At 35.4% G+C, this 24,166-nt stretch overlaps 1 protein-coding gene across 4 annotated transcripts in view; it reads left to right on the top strand.

Moving 5' to 3' along the window:
* The window catches only part of WASL (WASP like actin nucleation promoting factor), a 62,250-nt gene extending 39,816 nt beyond the window's left edge, over positions 1 to 22,434 (top strand). For all 4 annotated transcript variants that reach the window (XM_042971095.1, XM_042971118.1, XM_042971104.1 and 1 more), the window contains exons 6-11: positions 5,034 to 5,202; positions 6,471 to 6,513; positions 7,527 to 7,680; positions 12,983 to 13,503; positions 17,233 to 17,341; positions 19,787 to 22,434. In XM_042971095.1, coding sequence (XP_042827029.1) covers positions 5,034 to 5,202; positions 6,471 to 6,513; positions 7,527 to 7,680; positions 12,983 to 13,503; positions 17,233 to 17,341; positions 19,787 to 19,848 — 1,058 coding nt within the window. In that variant the 3' untranslated portion in view covers positions 19,849 to 22,434. The remainder of the gene's footprint in view (positions 1 to 5,033; positions 5,203 to 6,470; positions 6,514 to 7,526; positions 7,681 to 12,982; positions 13,504 to 17,232; positions 17,342 to 19,786) is intronic.
* Positions 22,435 to 24,166: the final 1,732 nt, after the last annotated feature.

Here is a 24,166-nt window from a genome sequence, read left to right as displayed (position 1 = left end):
GTGAACTTTTACGTCATTGTTGGAATTCTCTCCCTTGTTGGTGTCCTCAGTATTTTAATCTTTTTGCATTTATTATTCTGCATTCTGTGATTCTGCATTCTGCATTCAGCTTGTATGAATACAGGGGGAAGGCTTCCTAACAGTGGCATCTTTGGGGAAAGTAACCTGAGATTTTAAAGTGTAGACGTTGTACAAATAATATAAGTTAAGGGTGTAAATACCTTACGGGGTTTTAAAAATTTTAATCTTTTCAGTACATTTAAAAATACTTCCGAAAAGGCACCTAATCCATGAATACAAAGAATTTGGATATTCCTTATGTGACAGTGGTATCTCACCATTTTCTTACTTCTAGTTAGGATACTCATAATTAAATATAGTTTCTTTCTCTGCAGTTGCTCTTGCTTTGAAATCTTCAGACCTGTAGTTTTTACCCTTAGGTGCAGTGATCCCAAACTTGTTTTCATTAAATGACAGTTATAAAAATAGTACCATTAAAAGGCAAAATTGCACTAACCAATATTTGTATATTTCTTTATAAAATGTACATATAATATGGTATTAATATATTACATAATAAAGGATGAAATAAAAATTAATAGAAGTTTTAATGTTTTTTCCTGATGTGCAGTCCTTGTCTTGCTCTCCCCACTGTGGAGACTGCTGTTTTGGAGGCAGCATATTACTTTTCTGCATTTGGTGCCCGACCAGCAGATGCAGTGGACACCGTAACCACCTTGCGATGTCCATGCTGGTGCTTTGACTTCCACCCTCGTTTAGATTATCAGTTTAGCAGGCTTTTCTCGAATTGTAACTATTAAAAAGACACTTTATGTACAAGTAGCATATATTCCTGAAATGCAGTTCAGTGTCTTCTTCACTAACTCCTAATCCGTGCATCTTTCTTTTTTCTTTATTGGTCAGTCTCACCTTTTAGCTTAGACGCTTTCCAATGATTTGTTCTCAGCTTCATGACTGCTTGACATCAGAGGCCTCTGGGCCACGTGTTTCTCAACTATTTTACCTTGGTGAGAGTTCTCTGCTTTTTATGAAATTAAGGGGAGGACTTTAGTTTGTTCTTTTAGTTTTAAAATTAACTAGAAATGCTGTTCAGTGAGAATATTAAGAAGCCTTTTCTGTGACAGTTGTCTTTAATCAGAAGAAGGTAATTTATCATTTGACTTTTTTTTGAAAAAAAGAACGGAAACAGCCTCCTCCATTATATATTTACTTAGTATATGTTCTTAGGATGAGTATAATTTCGTAAGTGGAAGAATTAAATTACTTTTTACTAGAAGTGATTTAAGAGTATCTCTGTAATCTCTTACCAAATCTCCCATAAACCTTCCTTTATTAAAAAATGACTCTGTGCCTTGTACAGGTTTTTACTTTTTTTAGTCTGTCACTTTTGAAACAAATATTTAATTGGGCTTTAGAATGCCATTTTAAACTTATTTCTGAACACCTTCTAACTCTAAATGACTATTATCGACAGAAAGAACCAAGTACCCATTCCCTTGAATAGTAGGAAACTTTTTTCTAAATTTTGAAAGTTACTAGTGAGTATTTATTAAATAATAAACTGTTTATAAACTAAGAGAACTAATAAATTGGTAAGGAGATTGTATATGGTGACATTTGTAAAGTTAGCATTATCAATCACCTTATGGTTTGACATTAGTGTAGGAAGTACAATAGTAGTTAATAGAAAGGGTAGTGGACCAGGAACCAAGATTGCAGAGTTCACCTTTGCCTTTGTCACAGTTGTGTGACTTTTGATAGGTCACCTGACTCTTCACCTTAATTTTCCATCTATAAAAGGAAAAGTTTAGGAAAACAGTCTAATTTCCTAGCTAATACTAATTTCCTATACATTGCTATAATTCAGATTTTCCTGTGTAGACTTAAATAATATTTTAACTGGTACTAATCAGATTCACGTGTAATGATTCTAAATAGCTAATTCAAAGGCTTTATAAACTGCTTGGCAGACATATAACAGTATGTCCACATCTCATTTTGGGGTAGAGAGAGGAGGGGAAACACAGTCTGACTACAGTAGGAGTTAAACTTTTTCATTCTACATACCACTTATATTTTTTTCCTGTCTTTATCCTTGAACTTTCTTCAGAGATGGCTGAATTATTTTCTCTAGCGACTTACAAATCAGGCTTACAAGAATCTTAACTTTTTAAAAATTCCCAGAGAAGAATTTATTAGCTGGGATAATTTAAGCTATTAAACTTCCCTTTAGCCAACTCTACTTACTGTTTAGAATATCCACAAAATAATAATTTTTATATAACCCAAAGCAGCATAAAAATATTTTTATTTTTGTTTTTTTCTAAAAACTAATAATAGTTTTGTTGTTGTTTTTTAATGGTGAATCTGGCTGTTCCTTTATAGTTACTATTTGAACACCTATTTCAGGAGGGGTGGTATTAAAAAACATTTTTTTTAAACATTTATTTTATTTTTGAGAGACAGAGTGTGAGCAGGGGAGGGGCAGAGAGAAGGAGATGCAGAATCTGAAGCAGGCTCCAGGGTCTGAGCAAGCTGTCAGCACAGAGCCCGACGCGGGGCTCGAACCCACGAACTATGAGATCCTGACCTGAGCCGAAATCAGATGCTCAACTGACTGAGCTACCCAGGTGCCCCAGGGAGGGGTGGTATTTTTAAAGAGAGTGCCTCACTCTGATACTCCTAAATCTGTCTTAAGTCACGTCTTGAATTGTATTAAGTATAAAGATAGAATAAATAGTGCTTTGCCACAGCTTATCATGGATGGTATTGCTGATACTGACTTGTAAAGACAAATTATAAGAGGGAAGGCAGAAAGAGAAAGATGAGAAATAAAAACAGATCATTAGATAAGCCTTTGTGTATGACACCAATTTAACCTCTAATACTTAAATTCTGGTTATTCTCGATTAGTCCCTTTGTGAAACTACTTGTGAAACTTTGTGAAATCTGCTATCTGAACAAATTTGAAAACCTAAGTCTTTATCTACTATTTAATAAGCCTAATTGCTTAACTAACCTTTAATTTTTGATCCAGCTATTTTAGATTATTCCTTGACACTGAATCAGCTTATTTTAATGGTTTTATCCATTTTACTCACTAGCTTTTATTTTTTTCAAATAAGAAGTTCTTTATTTCTTGCCACTATGGGCATCTTCCCATGGAATTTTATATGAAAATATAAGTAGAACTTTTAGACACCTAAATGTAAGTAGACCTTGAATATGAAGGGAAAATAGCTGAATTTTGGTGACGTTAAAAATACGCATCTTTCCAGATTGTCAGCTTGTCTGATAAGGTGGCAGATGGCTTTCATAAATTTATTTTAACTGTATTTTATCTTTAATAGTAGAGTTGAAAGAGAGAAAATGGGTTATATATAATTTACCCACTTAGATAAACATTGTTCTTTCAGGTAACTTTAATGAATAGGATACATTTGAGCTGTTTACTGCAAGTGAAGAATTAGAGTCAAATTGGCAATTAGTTGTTACCTAATATACATTAGCCTGTAATTTCTTGGGATTTCCAGTTGCTATTCTATGATTGTGTTGGGGATCCTCAAGATCAAAGCCTAGCTGATTTACTAGAAGGACTCAGCGGGACCAAGCACACAGTGAAAGGATATAAAACAAAATCAGCAAAGACAAAGACACATGGGGTTAGGTCTGAGGGAAAGCACACCCAACTTTGTGATCGTCTTCTCCCACTGGAGTCACAGGGGATGCACATCATTCCTCCAGTGAAAATTGTTACAGCACATGTGAAATGTTGACTAAAGGAGAAACTGATTAGGGATCAGTGCCTGGGGTTTATCTGGCGCTACTCACGTAGTCATTCTCTGTCTAGCACATACCGAGATTCTGGACTCCCAGGAGGAAAGCAGGTGTTTAGCATTAAGCACATTGTCAGCACAAATAGTTGAGGCACAAGGAGCCCATCCTATCAGGAAATGGTGAGAACCCTCTTGGAATCCCAGTTTCCAGATGCCAGCTCAGCATCAACCTTGCAAGCAGGTCACTCTAAGAATGGCAGGCTCAGGCCTACTGTGTTAACTCTTTCTCTGCACAGTAGTGGTTACATTGTAGACAACATTTTGAAAGTTGTCATTACTCATCTCAAAGGAATTAAGTCTGATAAGTGGTTTTGTCAGAGAATCATATATTAAAATGGACTCTCTAAGGAACATGTGAAGCTCTTTAGTTAAATTTATAAGGAATTTTAAAATTGAATACATTTTCATTTAGACTATTGTGCTTTTAAGGCCACGAATATTTTCGTGAATTTTCAGACAGGTTTTGTATGGTATATTTAGTGTCACTCCTAAAGATGCTATTAATAGTATCTGAAGGTGCCCGAGGTATTTTTACTATTGATTCTTGTGGAAGATGAGTGTTTTGCGAATGTTCCCATTTTGTTTTTGAGCCCTGTACTTCTGGTAATCAAAGTGTATGTATGATAGGGAAAATATTACAGGATTTAAATATGGTAGTTTTGGAAAAAATACTAATAATTGTAAAACTACTTTGTTCCCTCATGGGCTAATAAAGTTGAAACAAAGAAGTAAGACTAGATTTCTTTGTCAGATTTAAAATGAAGTATGTACTTTTTTTTTTTTTTTTACTTTTGTTATCCTTGTTATGTGATATATACCATTTTACCAAGGAGTGATGTGATGTGTATCAGGCTATTGTAGTCCAAATTCAAGGGATTAGATCAATTAAATATAAATTCTTATTGAAAATATGTGTTTCCCGAGGGATTTAATATTATAAAAATACAAGTTTGCTTTCAAATAACATCTATGCTAATGTGTTTAAGAATTTATTATAGGCTTTTGAAATTTAGGAAGTACTTTATCCTTTATTTACAAAAAACTAACATGCAAGTTTAAATTTTAAATAATTTATATTAATGAAGCGGTCCTACTTCAGAGGAAGATATTCAAATTATAAACTAGGATTGTAATAATTGTTATCTCAAGTTATATTCCTTTCATATTGTTTTGCAGGTCCTAATCTACCCATGGCAACAGTTGACATAAAAAATCCAGAAATCACAACCAATAGATTTTATGGTCCACAAGTCAACAACATCTCCCATACCAAAGAAAAGAAAAAAGGAAAAACAAAAAAGAAGAGATTAACCAAGGCAGATATTGGAACACCAAGCAATTTCCAGTAAGAGAGTTCTTTTGTTTTTCTTATCTTTTGATTTACTCATTACTGCTCTTGATTTTTAACTTGTTAGAAAATTTAGTTTTCTTATTGGTGGTGGGGGGGGACCCTTACATTTATCATTTGCGTACCTTTTTAGCTATAGATTTTGTTGGGAGGTGTTTGTTTTTTAAGGCTCAGTAGACTTTCTCTGTATCTTAACTGTTTATTTACTTTTCTACCCATCAGTAAAGAAAAATTAGATGAAGTTGTTTCTTTAAATAATTGTTGGACATAGTGATTTCTTACTTTTTCTCTATAAATGGTATTTGAAATTGCCTGAAGGCACTGTCTCAGTCCATTTGGGCTGCTGTAAAAGAATACTATAGACTGAGTAGCTGATAAGTAACAGAAATTTATTTCTCACAGCTCTGGAGACTGGGAAGAGGCAGGCGAAATGTAGTGTCTGGTGAGATTCTTCTTCCTGGTTCATAGACCGTGCGTGGTCTTCTAGCTGTCTTCCTCACATTTTGGAAGAGGGCAAGGAAGCCTTCTTGGGCCTTTTATCTAAGGGTGCTAATCCCATTGTTGAGGGATCTACCCTCAAAATATAATCACCTCCTAAAATCCTCACGTCCACATATCATCACATTAGGAATTAGGTTTCAACAAAGGAATTTTTAGGGGACACAAACATGTAGTCTATAGTAGGCATCAAACCTTTGCTATTTCTTTGATGTATTTTAAGCATTTTCATATACATCATTTCATTAGGTCGTGACAAAACTCTTATATTCTCATATATATAATTCTTGGGGTTTTTTTGTTGTTTTGTTTTTGTTTTTGTTTGTTTTTCTTTTTTTGAGAGAGCTCCAGCTAGGGAGAGAGGCAGAAGAAAAGAGAGAGCGAATGCTAAGCAGGCTCCACGCTCATTACAGAGCCCAATGATGCGGGGCTTGGTCCCACAACCCTGGGATCATGACCTGAGCCAAAATGAAGAGTTGGATGCTCAACTGACTGACCCACCCAGGCGCCCCATAAAATGCCCGTATTCTTAATGACAGTTTGACAGTTGAGGAAATGGATGCTCAGAAAGATTGTGCAAAGGTGTTAAGACTCAGTAGCATAGCCAGGGCTGGAATCATACAGTTTTCCCCTGAATGTGGTTATGTCTGTGAGAACTATTAGTTCAGGGCCAAAATTTATTGGGTGGTTTGGATTTGATGTATGTTATGTTTAAATGCTCTTTATGCATTTTCTATTTTTTATTTTATTTTTGTCTACTTCTTCAGGCACATTGGACATGTTGGTTGGGATCCAAATACTGGCTTTGATGTAAGTATCTTTGCAAGTCATAAACAGTATTGCTCTAAATAAGTGGGAATGCTATGGCCTGTGTGTAGATTTTTATTATTCATTTTTGTGAATTCTGGCGTTCATTTGAATGTGTTTATGTACATATACTACTGAGGTTTGAAACCTTCGTATTCTTCAGTCATTTATGGCTATGTCTCTAAAGACAAAGGTTTTATACTCCTTGGATTTATATACTGTAATGTGAAATTCTTGTGTGTTGCCAGCAAGAGAAAGAAACTATTTCTGCTAGCTGATCGTTTTTGGGGAATGTATGCCAAATTAGTGGAGAATAATCAATTTCTGAATTATCCAGTTGTTAAATTGTCTAGGTCTTTTCGTTCTATTCTTCTTGGCAATTTCGTCATTATTTCATTTACAGCACTGAGCAAGGTAGGTTAAACTGCTGGCAAAAATAAGTTTTTTTTAACATTTTACCTGTATTTTTGGTTGCTTAAGTATTAATACGTATTTCACAGTTGACCAAATGATCAGGATTTGGAAAAATTACTTTGAAGAGAAATACTTGTGATTGGGGTCAAAAATCCTTCTGGTTATTTTTGTTATAACTACAGTGTTAACTCTACAACATTTATTGAATGCTTCTTTGTGTTGGGCACTGTACAGGGTGCTGAGGTTATAAGGAGGTCCTTGTCCTCAGATTTTCAAATTGATTTGCTTCTTTTGTTTATTTGTGATGTATCTAAACCTTATTTAGGAATAGGTGAACATTGGAAATGTTTGAATCATAAATGGGTTAGTAAAACTCTAAATGAGATGCCCTTTTTGAAGGAAGGGAACAAAACAAAATAAAAATGTATTCTTTGTTCTTACTTTTTCTGTTTTATTTAAATAAGAAAGTTTAGTTGGAATATAAATAACCATATTTCAACTTAAAATAATTTCATAAAGGGCAAAGATGAGGATCAGATTTGATCATGCTTATTTTTAAAAATTGGGATCGATTTTACAGTTAGTTACTTTATTTGTTGTAGCTGAATAATTTGGATCCAGAATTGAAGAATCTTTTTGATATGTGTGGAATCTCAGAGGCACAACTTAAAGACCGAGAAACATCGAAAGTTATATATGACTTCATTGAAAAAACAGGAGGTGTGGAAGCTGTTAAAAATGAACTACGAAGGCAAGGTAATTTATTTTTTCATTTAAGCATTGTAATCCTTTTTTTTTTCTTTTGACTGTTTTGAGGTCAGTTTCATGGAAGACAGCTATACACATTCCTATGAACCTTCCGTAAGCAGAATATTTGAATTTATAGATAACTAACTCGACCTGGTATTGTTTTACATTATTTTGATGTAACCAAAAGATTTGGTGGGGCACCTGGGTGGCTCAGTCGGTTAAGCATCCGACTTCGGCTCAGGTCATGATCTCACAGTTTGAGAGTTCAAGCTTCGCATCGGGCTCTGTGCTGACAGCTCAGAGCTTGGAGCCTGCTTCGGATTCTGTGTCTCCTTCTATCTCTGCCCCTCCGCCACTTGTGCTTTGTCTCTCTCTCTCTCAAAAGTAAATAAACATTAAAAAAAAAATTAGAAAAAAAAATAAAACATTTGGCAAGGTTTTTCTTACTAAAAAGTCTTATATTAAATTCATGAATATCCGTACAAAATCTTCTGGCTATTCTATTTTAGAATAAAAATTTATAGTTGCCTAATATCTTATTTAACAAATCTTAGAAACCACCATTAAAGTTGTTTTTATTACAACTCAGAAGTAGTAATTTAAAAATAATCATTGTTTAATCAGTAATATACAAGCATTTTCAAGGATATAAATAATGAAAATTATTTATTTTGAAATACAAACATTTTTTCTTGGTAAAGAATAAAATTTATCATTTAGTACTTTGAGTATACTAATTTGCATCCTTTTAAGATCTGATATTTAAAGCACCTTGTGTTTTAGTTGTATGTTAATTGAACAATAAAGTGTAAATTCAATAACTGAATTTTCCAATATGACAGTCATCTCTTTGCCACCTTATTCATTTGAGATTGCTTTTCTTCTATCTAGCTTTTGTGTACGGAGCAAAAGTTCCATTTTATCAAAGTATTCTGAGGAATTTCACTGTCGTTTTAAATTAGGTATTTGACTTACTTGTATCTTTTTCAGTACTGATGTTCATTCAGTCTTTCATTCATTCATATATTCAGTAAACATTATGCCAGCACTCATTTCCACTCAGGATACTTAGTCTAGTGTGGAAATAGATATTTAGACAAGTATATAGTCAGAAATTGCTATTGTAGAAACACAATGTTAGTTTCATTGAAATTAGTATGATGCTAATTTGTTTTAGTTTTTGAAAAAATTACATTTCCAGGCTCTATGGATTTTTAATAAAAACATCTTGGGCATAGCACCATTATTGTTTTTAAATGCTCCCAGGGTAAGTCACGTTTATTGGTAGTGTGTTTCCCAACTCTCTTTTTCCATGGTTATCACATACCCTCACATTACCAGATTTTGCTTGGCATCTCTCTGAGCTCTCTGAATTTATAAATTTATAAATGACTCTTGACCTTTACTGGGCTACCCATATATGTGCCCTCACACCTGAATACCTGTGACTGACGGTTGTCTAGATTAACTTGATTGGATTTGTTTTGTTTTTTTTTAAGTTACAAATATCAATGTTTGTTTATTTTAAATAATTTATTTTCAAGTTAGCTAACATACAGTGTATACAGTGTAGTCTTTGCTTCGGGAGTAGATGCCCATGATTCATCACTTACATACAACACCCAGTGCTCATCCCAAGTGCCTTCCTCAATGCCCATTTCCCATTTTCCCCACCCCCCAACCCCTGATTTGGTTTTTAAACTTTATTATGACTGCTTATTATTCTAGCTGCTTTTAAAGCATCAAATTAGGCAAGATCTTTCCTTAATTGAATTACTTAAAACCAAAGAAATACACAGACATTAAAAAACATGCTTTGGGTGGGCCGCCTGGGTGGCTGAGTCAATAAGCATCCAACTTCAGCTCAGGTCATGATCTTCCGGTTTGTGGGTTTGAGCCCCATGTCGTGCTCTGTGCTGACAGCTGACAGCTTGGAGCCTGGAGCCTGCTTCAGATTCTGTGTCTCCCTCGCTCTCTGCCCCTCCCCTGCTCATGCTTGCACGAGCTCTCTCTCTCTCTCTCTCTCTCTCTCTCTCTCTCTCAAAAATAAAAATAAACAAAAAAAAACAAAAACAAAACATGCTTTGGGAACAAAGTTAAATTCTTGTCATACTTAAGAACCTAACTCCCAATGGGGAACCTTTTAGACACCAAAGAATGATTTTATGGAAGATAAATTTTTCAAAGAAAGAATAAAAAATAATAAAAAAATAAAAATTAATGATTTGTTAGGGAAATGTTTTCAGGCAGAACATATAATGTGTTCAGAAGTATAAAAAATTAGAGGAGAAATTTATGAAGTTGTCTTAAAAATATATTTTGTAAAACCTACTGAATCAAATCTCTTGAAACTTATTTTATAAAATTATGTAATCAGGTTTATAAAAAGTAGTTGACTTGTGATTTCCAATCTATTTTGTGTGTATCTGTGCAATTCTTTGAAGGCCATTAACTCATAATAATCTGCTGTGTAGGTCCACCACAATGCAGTGGTATATATGTGGGATGTTATTTGACCCAGTGCTCTAAATTATGCATGCTTTGATATGTTTATTTTCAGAGAAGCTAGAGTTCATTTATCCTGCTTCCAAATCTAAACATACAATGAGGTTTTTTTGCCCTTCACTCAAACTAATGTTTTGGGCACATAGATGGTAAAATTAAAAAAATATATTTCTGTATGAGTCAGAGCTCATATTTCATCTATAGTTTAGACAATTCTAATGAAATTCTGTGGATTTTTAAAAAACACCTCTTAACCACAGCACCATTGTTGTTTTTATTGTCGCTTATTATACTCATTCCTAGTGGTTGCCTTTCACACTTAGCATCATTTCAGTAACCTATGTGAAATGTACTTAGATTTTTACATTAATTTGAGTCAAGGAGGGGGTGCTAAACATAAACACACACAGTTAGTTCTATACGTGCCTAGTCAGAGTTGTTTAAATTTGTGTTGAATAGATAGCAGTTTTCTATTTGCTTTACTTTGGGGAGGGTGCATGAGAGAAGTTCTTGAATGTTTCCTGAATTTTATATAATACTATATTTCTTTTAAACCTTAGTTATATTTATATTTTATAATTTCTGCTTCCCAATCCTATAAATATCACATATCTAGAAAATTAGTTAACCTATTATTCTTAATATTGATCTGCAATAATAATTATTTTTAAGTATAGGAGCTTTTTTTTGTAGTATACCATCAAGACAAGATTTTTTTCTGTGTCTTTCTTCCTTTTTAACTAAACTCTGATAGTAAGAACAGTTTTATTTGTTGTAACTTTTGTTTCATACGTTTCACTTCATTTATTTTTTAGAAATCTAAGTACTGTTATCATTCTGATTCTGGTGTTTGTGGTGACTTTTCAGAGTTTTGCAAGTCTGTAGGCCATCCGATTTTCTCTTGATGGTACGTGATGTCTACTTAGACATTTTTGTGCATCTAAACCTAACTCCTATTGTGCCATCCGTACTTCCCTCTTTTAATTCTTTCATATTCTTACATCAGGTATGGCATGTCTTTTGCGTACTTACCTTTTTATGTAAAAATAATACAGACTATAAAAAAACAAAGTTGGTAATAGATGTTTTCCTCACAAAAATATAGAGACATTTTCCATCACTTTTCAAGACAGTAGAGGTGCTGAACTTGTGCTATACTCAGGTAATAATTTACTCCCAATCAATTCACGCTTCCTTTTCCTAGGCAGTGATTTAATGTCTGTTTAAATGAGTAATAGCTGGACTCCAAATTATTCCAATAAATGTACTTACTGCAAGTTTGAAAGAACTTTTATTCTCTCTACTGAAGAAATACATCATTTTACATATAAGATTGTGGATCCAGAGTCCTCAAAGAGACTATGAGAAATGATTTACTAATACTTTTTAAAGTAGAATAGGGTGGGTATTTTCCTCTTGATTAACAAACAAGTAAATCATACCTATTTGAAATAGAAACCTTAGCCTGATTAAAATTGCTTGAAGGATTTGAGGTACTGTCTTATTCAGAGAGTACACAGATTACATATATGTCATATCCTCCTGGTTTTGTTCTTTTATTACAAAATATGTTAGAAAAAGACTTTGCTTTTAGCAAGGTTAGTGTAAGTGTCCTCACTTTGGATCCAATGAGAAAATTGGATGAACCTGCAACACTGAGACCTCCAGGGTGCCTTGATATAAATCATAGGAACTTCCCTCTGTGGTGGCTGACATCTGAGTAGGGTAACTCTCCTGTTTGCAGCTATGTATTATTTCACTTGTAAAAGTTTGTATACAAGGAGACATCAGTAAACACAAAGAGTTTTTATGAATTCTAGGATTTCTCTACTCCTAAAAATAGTTAATTTGCCTCTTCAGTCTTTGAATGGAGAAATAATGAAGTTCATTATTATGTAAATTTGTACATACTGTTAGTAAAATCATACTTCCAAAAATAATAAATGTGTACTTTGAATTTCTTTCCTTATTTTTATTAAAGTAGAATAAGAATGGGAAAATCATTAATACTAGAATAATATTAATATTTTATCAATAACTTAGTCCAGTTTTTCAATGTAGAAATTCTCAGTTAATTTATTAATAGTTGGTTGCATCTCCCGAATAAGTAGTTGAACATTTCACTTGAGCAACCAGCCTCCCTTTACTGCCATCACTAGAGTTAATGACCATCTTCTAGAAATATAGAATATTATATATATTATTACATATTATAGTATATTTCATTATAACATATACTATATTTTTAGAAAATATAGACCATATAATATAAATGTAAGGTGACAAAGTTTTAAATTTTAAAAGAAAAAGTATTCAATTTGGGTTTAACTCAGATTAACTTGAATAAAATCTTATAGGTTATGCAACACCAGCTATTTTATTCCAAATGTAAATTAATTTTATAAATTAAATAAACTCAATTCTTTAAAGAGGGAAGGTATCCATTAATTTTTATTGAAATGCTAAATAATGCTAATCGACCAAAGTATTTGATTTTGTGATGTTTTTATTATATAAGGAAGTGTTTATTCCCATACCTTCAGAAGTGGTGCTGATTCCTCAAAACTAGATTCTACAGTTTCAGCTAATATTTTTCAAGAAAAACAGGAAAAGTGGTCTTTAGAGGAGTATTCCCAAATAGAATTCTATCATCCGTGCTCACATGTCCTTGTAAAATAAAATACAAAGACGAGGCCTTTTTTCCCCCTCGTGTGTCTTTTCACACGTGTTGAAGTAAGTTTTTCTTCAGTGTGATGTTTGGGGCGGAGAAAAGCACGCTTTCTTTTTTCTGTTTTTATTTCAGCGCCACCGCCGCCACCGCCGTCTAGGGGAGGGCCGCCTCCTCCCCCCCCACCCCCGCACAGCTCAGGCCCCCCGCCCCCTCCCGCCAGGGGGAGAGGCGCTCCTCCTCCACCACCTTCTAGAGCTCCCACCGCCGCGCCTCCGCCACCGCCTCCGTCCAGGCCAGGTGTGGGAGCCCCTCCACCGCCACCAAATAGGATGTACCCTCCTCCGCCTCCAGCCCTGCCCTCCTCAGCACCGTCGGGGCCTCCACCGCCGCCTCCACCTCTGTCGTTGGCCGGCTCAGCGGCACCGCCCCCGCCACCTCCGCCCCCGCCTCCCCCGGGGCCGCCACCTCCGCCTGGCCTCCCTTCTGACGGTGACCATCAGGTTCCACCTCCTGCGGGAAGCAAAGCAGCTCTTTTGGATCAAATTAGAGAGGGTGCTCAGCTAAAAAAGGTGGAACAGAACAGTCGACCTGTGTCCTGCTCCGGAAGGGATGCACTTTTAGACCAGATACGACAGGGTATTCAGCTGAAATCTGTAAGTAATCTGTTCGTTTCAGTTTAGACGCTCTGTCCTAACGAATTTTAAAGTAATTTATGAGACAACTTGGAAAATCTTTATTTTTTGCTCTTTCCCTTGGTATGCAGGTGTTTAACCCATTGAATTTCTGATGTTTTTACAAACTAGAACCACACACATTTATACCCTATACCTGCGTAGCCCATACTTCTATAATTAGAATATCATCCCAGAAAAAGTTCCCTCATGCCTCTTTCCATTTGTCTCTCTCTCAAAAAAAAAAAAAAAATCACTAATCTGATTTTTAATCACTGTAGATTAGTGTTACCTGTTCTTAGAACTTCATGTAAGTGGAGTATTATATATAGTATGTTTGCTGTGTTCTAGACTTCACTTCTGAATAAAATTTATTTGAATTTAAAGATAAATCTTTAAACTGTGGAGAAGTAAAAGCCCTGCTTGTAACCAATTATAATCGTCTTGGTAAGTTCATACCATTAACTTTATGAAAACTAAACAATATTGTAAAGTTTCTGTGTTCTGAAATTTAGATTTGTAGACAATCCGACTCTGCAGAAACTTGAAAGAGTTTTAATAGAATTTTGGATAATGTTGGTAGAGAATTTTGGATCCTGTGTATTGGAAGAGGTGATCATATAGTCTTCTAGAGCAGAGGTTGGCAAACTGGTTTTTTTTAAAGGACCGACCAAATGGTAAATATTTTAGACTTGCAGGCTGTATGGTCTCTGTCACAACTACTCAGCTTTGCCCTTATATTACAAATGCAGCAGCGTACATGATGCAAAATTGGGCGTGATTGTGTTCTGTAAAGCTTTATTTATGGACACTGAAATTTGAATTTCATGTAATTTTCACATGTCACAAATATTCTTTTTATTTTCTTCCAACCGTTTAAAAATGTAAAAATCGTTTTTCACTTTAAAAGTTCTACAAAAACAGGATGAGCTAGATTTGACCCATGGGCAATAGTTTGCTGACCCCTTTTCTAGAATCTAAATTGCCTACATCACATACTCCTGAGCTTTTACTTATGGTCTCTCAGTTCCAAGAGGAACATTTGCTCTCCAGGGCTTCGGGTCGGTGAGGGTGGTGGATTTTTCTGTGCAGTAAATGAAGGTGAAAGGAGATTCTAATTGAAAATGATTTTGTGATGTAGGGAATTATGGTAACTAAATCTCTGACGCTTGGCTAGGAGGAGAACGATGGGTAGGGAACACAGCTGACTGAATGGAAACGCTTGAACACTGGCATAGCACAGATTTTAAAAACTCTGATCTTTAAAATGTATCTAGGTCTTTTCTTGCCATGTGATCAACCTGTGAGCAGTTGTCTCTGCTCCCTTTCCCCATTTAGTTTAGACTAAAGGGTTCTCAGGAACAGTTGAAGAATTTCGAATAGTTGTTAGTGGGAGGAATTAGTGGCAAAATTAAAGGGGTGCCTGGGTAGCTCACAGTCAGTTAAGCATCAAACCTCGGCTCAGGTCATGATCTCACAGTTCAGGAGTTCAAGCCCTGCATGGAGTTCTCTGCTGTCAGCACAGAGCCGCCCACTTTGGATTCTCGGTCTCCCTTTCTCTCTGCCACTTCCCACTCGCGTTCTCTCACGCACTTTTTCTCTCTCTCTCTTTCTCAAAGATAAATAAACATTTATGTAAAAAAAAAAAAAAAAAAAATGACCACAGCCCAGGTGAGTAGCAGGCTTTAATGGACTTTACCTCAGACTCAGGGTCACTCATTCCTGCATCTGCCACTCATAACTTCTCTTTTTGTTTCTCTTGTCTATTTCCTCTCTCTTGCACAATCAACTTTTATTGCTTTCTCTCATTTGCTGTTACTAATAAGGGGTTATTTTTAATAAATTAAATTGTGTTCTCATTTTTTTAATATCCCACTCCTTGTCTGTCCTCTTTTCTTAATTAAAAAAATTACTGAGTTAAGTTCCCTATTTTCCCCATCATCATTTCTTCCCCGTCCCATCCCAACTCTCTTCATTCTCTACATTTCTTTTAGAGAGAAAAGTATGTTTTATTCTAAATGTAGGTCATTCTTCCCCTAAATAATCACTTTTTAAAATTAATTTTAGAGTAATATCCTAGAGGAATAAATCAGTGAATTATTGGCATGTTGTATGTGATCTGAGTCCATAGCTTTACCTCGTTTTTTAAAAAAAACCGTTCTGTGGTTGAAATTTCTCCAGCTATGTTTCTTTAAACAGTCTATGTAAATCACTTATTCATAGATGAATATGACTAACATAAGATCACAGTTGGCAGGAAGGGTGTAACTATTGACTTACATAGATTTTGAGTTCCATGTTCATAGTACCTTGGATAGCACCATCCAAGTAAGTACCTTCAAAAACGTGTTTGTGTCAGTGTTGTGCTCCTGTGGTCTCTGCCGTGTAATCTCACATTGCTTCAAGGGTGTCTTAAGTGTTTCTTCGTACTGCTGCTACACTTCTTTGAGAGCCTCATGCTGACCTTCAAACCTCAGAAACTGTTTCTGTTGTCTTTTTCATTTGTGGCACTTCCATACTAGTAGTAGTTAATATCCAGCCTCCCCAAACCTAAATAGTAATGAATGAATCAGTATCTTATGGGGGAATTACTTTGAATATTTTTAAAAGAAAAAGACCTGTTAAGTCTCCAGAAAGACAGGTAGTATTAGAAGAGCTGTAAAGACCAAAATAAAAAGTTTGTCCTAAAAAAGTAGTTTTTCTTTGGGAAATGATAAGAATCCAAGTAAAACAGCTGTACAATTTCATTTTTAAGTATACTAATATTCTACCTTTACATGGGTCACGTAAGTCCAGAGACAAAATTAACAAAATGAGTTATTTTGGATAAATGACTGCTCATTTTAGTCAAAGTACACTTAGAGCAGTAATTTCCAAATTATGTATTTTTTTTCCTGAATCTCTACAGATTTCCTGTATTTTCTCTTTTTTAATGAGAGTTGGAATTGGAGTATTTTATATAGGTACTCGACTTTAATGAGACCCCTTGATATTGTTTCCCCCACCCCAAAAGTAGTTGATACTAGATAGAAGTACTTTAGTTAGGGATAGTGGTTGCCTTGTGAGGTAGGTACATTTTGAAAGTTACCTGGCCGAGCTCCTTGAAGAGATGTTATATGCTATGAGAAGGAAAGTTCATTTTGAGTTATAATAATATATCTACATATATTACACGTATTTGTAAGTTTGTACCATATGAACTATAAATATAGTATACAAAGTTATAAAGCTTATTGGTGAAGCTGAGTTTTTCTAGGAGATTAGAAGTTTCTTCGGTTGCTCTTAGATATCTTAAGTGTCCTTCTCACCTAACAACTCTAAGAATCTGAATATACCTTAATTTTTTATAAAATGCTGATCCTTGATAATAGTTTTAAAGTTTCATCAGCTAAGGTTTTATGTTCTAGAATGAACAGAAGTAATCCAACTGCAAAGGCAAGTATTATTTAGGAAAAGGTTTGTTATTTTAAATTTGGAAATGTGTTGATGGCTTTATACATTAAGGAGAGGATGTATATTTTGAATAATTATTTTAAGGCACAATTTATTTCTTCTTAAATTAGTTAATCCTGTCCTGGGCTTGTTTGCTCTTTCTTTTCCCCCCCTTTCTTTTTTTAAATAGGAAGTGATTCTAAAAAAGTAAGACTTTCTGGAGACAAAAAGTGTTTGCTAAGGATTTAGTTCTAAATTTTGCTCACTTTCCTTTCCAAGGTATCTGATGGCCAAGAGTCTACACCACCAACACCTGCACCCACTTCAGGAATTGTGGGTGCATTAATGGAAGTGATGCAGAAAAGGAGCAAAGCCATTCATTCTTCAGGTATATTTATTTATATGAGTACATTTATATTTAATTTTAATATTTGAAGTTCTGTTTTCTTTTTATTTTATGGTAGACTTTGCTCGCTTTCCCCCTGCTATTGAATAACACTGATGTGGATATTAGGGCAAATTTTTAAAAGTTTTTGCCACCATGATTAGTCTATCTGATGCTGAATGGATTCTAGTACACCATAGCCATAAGCATAAATTGGAAGAACAACTTCAGAAAAGTAGCAGTTTCATTTCCTATGCTGGGAATACTAATAGAATGCCTGTCAAACCTCTAAACAAAGCTTGACATTCTGGATCCCATTCCTGTGACATTCTTGTGACATGAGAAATTCAGGTTTCCCTGATTTGTAAGAATTTGGGCTGAGAAATTAGGTTTTCTGGGGTTTGCTAAAGAATCCTGAAGTGTTTTGTGTCCTCTTTTTCGTCATTTTCTAAAAGGTTTATTTGAATAAACTAGTTCTCCCTATTTTGAGGCCATTATTAAGCATATGTACACCACCATATAAATGGATGTTACTTTCAAAAGAGAAAGCAATTGGTCTAGCTGATGTAGTGCTTGAGGTTTACTAAAGAGCTTCCCCAGCATGCTGTACTAGAATCTGATCTTTGTTCTTATTGAATTATTATTTATTCACTGTGGACCTCAATTTTTATATTTGTTTTATGGAGAGAATTCATGAGTCATATCTAAGATCTATTACTAATATTTATTTTCTTTAAATAGACCTATTTATTCCAACACTGTTACAGAGATAGAATAGGCTAGTTCATTCTGTAGGTATTTATTGTAGGATAATAATTAAAAAACAATAAAAATCCCTGCCTCCATGGAGCATGCATTTCAGTGAGAGACAACAATAAAGTAAATTAGAAAAACAGATATTAAACGGTGATATGTGCTAAGGGCAAAAATAAATCAGAAAAGGAAGATATAGGGACTTGTAGCTGTAGGAGGGAAGTTCATTTTGAAATAGGATGAGCCTAACTGAAGTGACATTGGAGAAAAGACCAAAAGGAGTTCAAGGAGTAAACCATGTAGAAAATTGGGGAAAGTGTGTTCATTCCGGTAGAAAGAACAGCAAGTGCAAAGTTCCTGAGGTTGACGAATAATGATGAGGTCAGTATGGCTGAGTAAGGAAAAGGGGGAAAGAATAGTAAGGCATTGAAGTACAAGAGGTACAGGAGGCCAGTAGTAAGGCTTTGGAGGCCACGAATGTGATGGGAAGTCATTGGAAGGTCCTTAGCAGAGGGATGGCAGTGATCCAAGCAAGAGATAGTAGAGGTTTGAATGAGATTGGTAGCCCCAGTGAGCAGGGATTGGATACTAGGTATATTGTGAATGAGGAAATAATTGGGTTTGCTGATGGATTGGAAGTGAAGTTTAGAAAAAAGAAAGTGAAGGATGACTCCCAAGATTTTTGACTTGAGTATGAAAGGGGTGAAATTTTCATTAATGGAATGGGATAAGATTTAGGAGGAGCAGGTTTGAGAGGAAAGATCGGGAGTTTGGTTTTTGTAAATACTAAATTTGAGATACTTACTAAAAATTCAAATGTAGATGTTGTGCAGGCATTTGATTATGAGCCTGAAGTTGAGGGAGGAGGTCTGGACTGGTAATAGAAATTTGCATGTCATTGAGACAGGCATGGTATTTAAAGTTACAGAACTGGCTGGGATCCTTAAAGAAGTGCATGTAAATAGAGAAGAAGAGATTATAGTAGGCTCTGAAGGCTGGAGAGTGCAGTATCTTAGAAGCCACATGAAGTGTTTGAAGGAGGATGGAGTCAGGATATGGGTCAAAAGTATGATCGGTCAAGAAAATGAGAACAGGAAGTCAAGCTTTAGTTTTAGCAATGGTCGGTCATTGGTGATCTGGAAAAAGCAATGTCACTGAGTTCAGGAGAGAATAGGAGGGTAGAAAGGGACGCTGAGTATTTGGACTGCCTGCTCTGTTTCCTTAGTGGCTCAGTGTCAGTGAGTTTCCTGCCTATCACTGGAGTTATAAGTGGAATTGCTAGCCGAACAATCTGTTCAGTCAGGTGGTTTTTTTTGTTTGTTTGTTTGTTTTACAACTTTTCTTTAAAGGTAATCAATTAAATGGGTCTTTCTTAGATTTGAGATCTGTGAAAATTCAGAGAGGCCAACCCAAATGAGGGTTTACACGTAAAGAAGCACTAGTTGAAATTCCTTACATAGATACTAAGGGACTTACTTCTTAACTCCTGTTCTAATCTTCAACTGACCATCATACCCTTTATATGTATTCTATTTGATTCCTCTTAAATTACCCTGGTCACTCGATTGGTTTGTGTATCAATGGAATGGTTTGTGTGTCAGAAGTTAAATGATTGGAGAAATCACCCAAGAATTCTGTAATGTTATTTTATTTATACATATATTTTGATTGTTGGACTTGATGATTTTCTTTTAGATGAAGATGAGGATGAAGATGATGAAGAAGATTTTGAGGACGATGATGAATGGGAAGACTGATCTATATATTATATATATATTTTTAAGGTGAAATACTAAACACTACTTTCTGTCTATGGATTCTGTAAAATTATCATGTAAATGTTCTACCAATTTGCTGTATATTTTTGTTGCCTTTTTTGCTTTTTTTTTTTATTAATCTGTGCAATACCTCATTTAATCTGTAAAGGTTTGTCAAAATCCTCTACAAAGCTACTCCCTGTCATTGTGTGCAAGTTTACACCAGGATGCTCACTTAAATTTGTGAATATTTGTCATTCCATCAACAAGGGAGTTTAAATATTATATGTGAGACTGACAAAAACCTTAATGTAATTTAGTTATAATGCCAGAAGGAAAACACTATTTTCATACCCTACTTTTTCTGTACCTAAATTTTCTTATTAAAATCTAGTATAGCACTACATTCTTTTTTAAGTGATGCAGACCTTAGTTTATTTAGCCCCTCCATTTTGAACACCATGCTACATGAATGTTGAAGCAGACACATTGCACAGTTCTCTAGACATCACTACACCGATGCAGGTTCTCAAATTGTAGCAGGATGCTCTACGGAAGACCACTACAGAGGCCCTAGTCGGGAAAACCCGTAACACTCCTCTTCCGGCAATATTGCCTGTTCCTGTACAGAGGGGTATGTGGAGGCTGGGATCCTAAGGAGACCTTGCTTACCTGTACTTGACTGAGATTATTTTTATGCTATAGCAAATGTGGCAGGCTCTTTTTGGCAAAAATTTAAAAATATTTTTGGTATCAATCTTCGATGGTTATTTAAGTTTTTGCACTTTGGGGATTTTTAGGGGTAATATTCTCCATGAACTGAAGGAGGCAATACATAATGGTTACTTCAGTTTTGGTTAAGTACGCTATAAAATCAGAACATTATGGAAATGATGTGGAATTATCGGGTAGTCTGTATGGGTTGAGGTATTCAGAAATACCAACCATACAAATGTAATTGAGCTGGCCAAGGTAAACACTGTAATGCTGAACTTAGTACACTATTTAAAATTTTTCTCTTTTTTATAATTTCTCAAGGTTTTTGTCAACTGTCAGGTGAACAGTTGCATTTTTCTTAAAAGATTGGTGGTCCCAGTGTCAAATTTCTTGAGAGACATAACTGAATGCTAGATTTAAAATAAATAAATAAAACTTTACAACCTGCACATTTGTTATGTATACTAAATGATGTCTTAAAATTAGGGTTTCCTTGCCTCTCTGCAATACACTAATCTGCCTGAAGGTGTTGTTTTTTTCATATTTATAGTGCTAATTATCATACCTACCTATTTTAAATTTTAGGTAGAAAAATGATCTGATTTAAATACAGACACGTATTTTTCTCACATTGAGTCATATGCAGAATGTAGTTCCAAATGTATTTCATTACTATAATCACAATATCCAACTAAAAATTAAGCTCTCTAGAATTGTACCGACCAAAATCTAGTATTGGCATGATCTTGACAGGCTGGACCTGCAAGATAGGGCTTGAATTTTAACCAGTTATCACATCATCTCTAGTGATCATGCATCTAGTTATCGTAAGAAATAATTTAAAAGGTTTTGTTGCTGAAAGCAGTAAGTGGTGCAGTAAAATAGTTAAGTTATTCAAAGAATGTTACCTTTCTTGCAAGAGTAATTTAAACCCGGGAAAGACTCTAGACTTTTTTGTTTCTTGCAAAAACAGTGCCCTCTGCTGCTGGAAACCTTTTTCTGCTTACTCTCATTTTTACTGTGGCTTGAGCTCAGTGACGCCGAGTCTGCTGTGGATGAGGCTGGACAGCTACTAACCAATAGAATTAGGAATTTGTGCAAATGGTAAATAGAGCATTATAATTATTTTAAGTAATATTCAACATTTTTCATTTTTTTTTCTTTGTGACATTATTGAAAAAAACATTTTAAACATCCTGGAAATGTCTTTAAGGTAATGCCAATTTAAGATCTCTCTTAACTTTTGGCCCAGGAATTCAGGGTTTTCCGGCAAACTTTGGTGTGATCTATATTTATCAGGAGCTGCTCTGAGTAAAGGATATCAGTTCCTTGAGTTGGAAACACAACTTTTAACGTGTAAGATGGGTATAAAATTTGCCAAAGGTAATCAGGTTCATTCTTCTTAAAGAAAAAAAAAAGCCTTTCTGTTGTTGTTGCCCAAAGTCTAAATTCCCATTGGCTGAAACACAGCAGCTGTGGGGTTCAGTCCCGGCATGAAGACTGAACCCACTGCGGGTGTGCAGGCCGCATGTTCCAGCCACCAGCTTGTTCACCAGCTTCTCTGTGGGCGGCACCACACCTGTGCTTTGTCTGAGAGCCTCCCACGGTCACCGCAGCTAAACGATTGTCTGACAGCCTTCGCATTTAACAGACTAGCATGAGGCTTTTTATATCTAAGTGCTATGTGATAGACAATTTCAGCTAGCCACATATTGTATGTGTGAGATTCATAAAGACTTTTCAATCATTCGTTTCCATTTATCAACTGAAATTTTGTTTAGTATGTGAATTTTTTCGAAATGTATAGTGATAGGATATTGCACTGGTGGCAATTCATCATGGAGCATAATAAAATTAATTTGACCCAAATAGGCGAAAAAAGCGTTTTTCTTTATTTATGTGAAGAGATTAATAAAATGGGTAAAAAGAAATTTTAACCGTAGATTAGAGTAAGGGTACGGCGCAGTGAGTGATGACGGTCGAAGTGTTCAGCAGACCGCACGCCCTGAGAGAGTGTGCCGTGAAGTAAACACCGGTGAGCAAAAGAATGTGCCTCCCTGTTCTGCCGGGAAACGTGCCAGCTGCTCAGCAGCTCCCGGGAAGCCACCGCCGTGCGGCACAGAGCAGTCACATCGCAAGGTCACACCGCAGCTCTTTCGCACACCAAAAATGTTGAGGTTCCCTAAAATCAGAATGATGCTGAAGCTCACCGGTAATTTCGGTGGAAGCCAGATGTAGCAGTTCACGTGGGACTGCAATGGTTCTTCATAAATGGATGAAAGATGGTACTTTAAACAGGAACCTCAGTTGTGAGAAGTAGAATTTGCTGTTCTGCTGACTCTGGCACAAGTGGGTGTCTGAAGATTAAACTGAGCTGTGGAATCTAGTGTGTAGGATGCTACAAAACGCCTTCTAAGAGCTTTAGCCAAATTTATATGTTCTATTAAAAATTCCTTTCTGTCGTACAATGTGAATACTTAGGAAAGTATTAACCAAACTTTAAAACAGATTTTTAAGAGACAAATGCCTCAGAATTGGGCTTGTCACATTATATTTATCTAATCAAAGGAGAAATTCCTGAAATAACTTACTGCCCTTTAGAAATGGAGTTCTTAAAGGACAAGTATAGAGATAAAGTCTATTTATAGTACAATAGAAAACTCTATGGAAAAGAAAATTTTTACTTGGCACACTTATTTTATTGACATTGTTAAATCTTACCTCCTAAACACAGCATTCTCATAATCTCTTGGGCTTTCATTGATGATTTTTTTTTTTAAATATTTATTTTTGAAAGAGAGCTCACAAGCAGGGGAGAGGCAGAGAGAGAGGGGGAGAGAGGGAGAATCCAAAGCTGGTGCTGTGCTGACAACAGATAGCCCCGATGTGGGGCTTGAACCCACGAACCGTGAGATCATGACTGAGCCACCCAGGTGCTCCTCATTGGTGGATATTTTTTAACCTTTGTAGTGAAACCACTGGGAAAAGGTGTAATAAAGTGGCTCTTATGAAAATTTGGGGACATACTTTGCTGTTAATGCTAAGACTGCCTTTGCTTCTACATATGATAACATGGTATCCTCCATTGCGTGAAGGAGACCACTAAAAATGTTGGCTTTATTACAAAACATGTCTACATAAATCAGCCGTTCCTGCTTTTTTGTTGTTGTTGTTGTTTTTTGTTTTTTGTTTTTTACATACATCAGTGGTCATCCTAACTACTGAGGCAGTATTTAATTTCACACACATCCAGTGTAAGTCTTAACTGGTCGTATGTACCACCATCAAGATTGACAAATCAAGATATGGATAACACACAATCATTTCATGTATTGGGGTATTTCCAGTAAATTTGAAGTCCCTTAATTTTGTAACAACCACAAAAATTTCTTACACTTTAGTAAGGATTTCAAAAAATTTTTCTACTCAAGAGGAAGTTAATCTTAACAGTATCAGATTGCATTATGGAACTGGAAGTTCCAGGCGTCATATTGACATGACTTTCTATCTTGGCCTGGATGGCATGTCTCGACCTAAATTCAGTTGTATCTTGGTTATGGCCACATGTGTGAAGACTTTCATCAAAGCCTAAGTCTAAGAA

Source organism: Panthera tigris, chromosome A2 (genome assembly GCF_018350195.1).
Source record: "Panthera tigris isolate Pti1 chromosome A2, P.tigris_Pti1_mat1.1, whole genome shotgun sequence".
In the NCBI taxonomy this organism is placed as follows: domain Eukaryota; kingdom Metazoa; phylum Chordata; class Mammalia; order Carnivora; family Felidae; genus Panthera; species Panthera tigris.
This window is presented reverse-complemented; position numbering and strand designations above follow the sequence as displayed.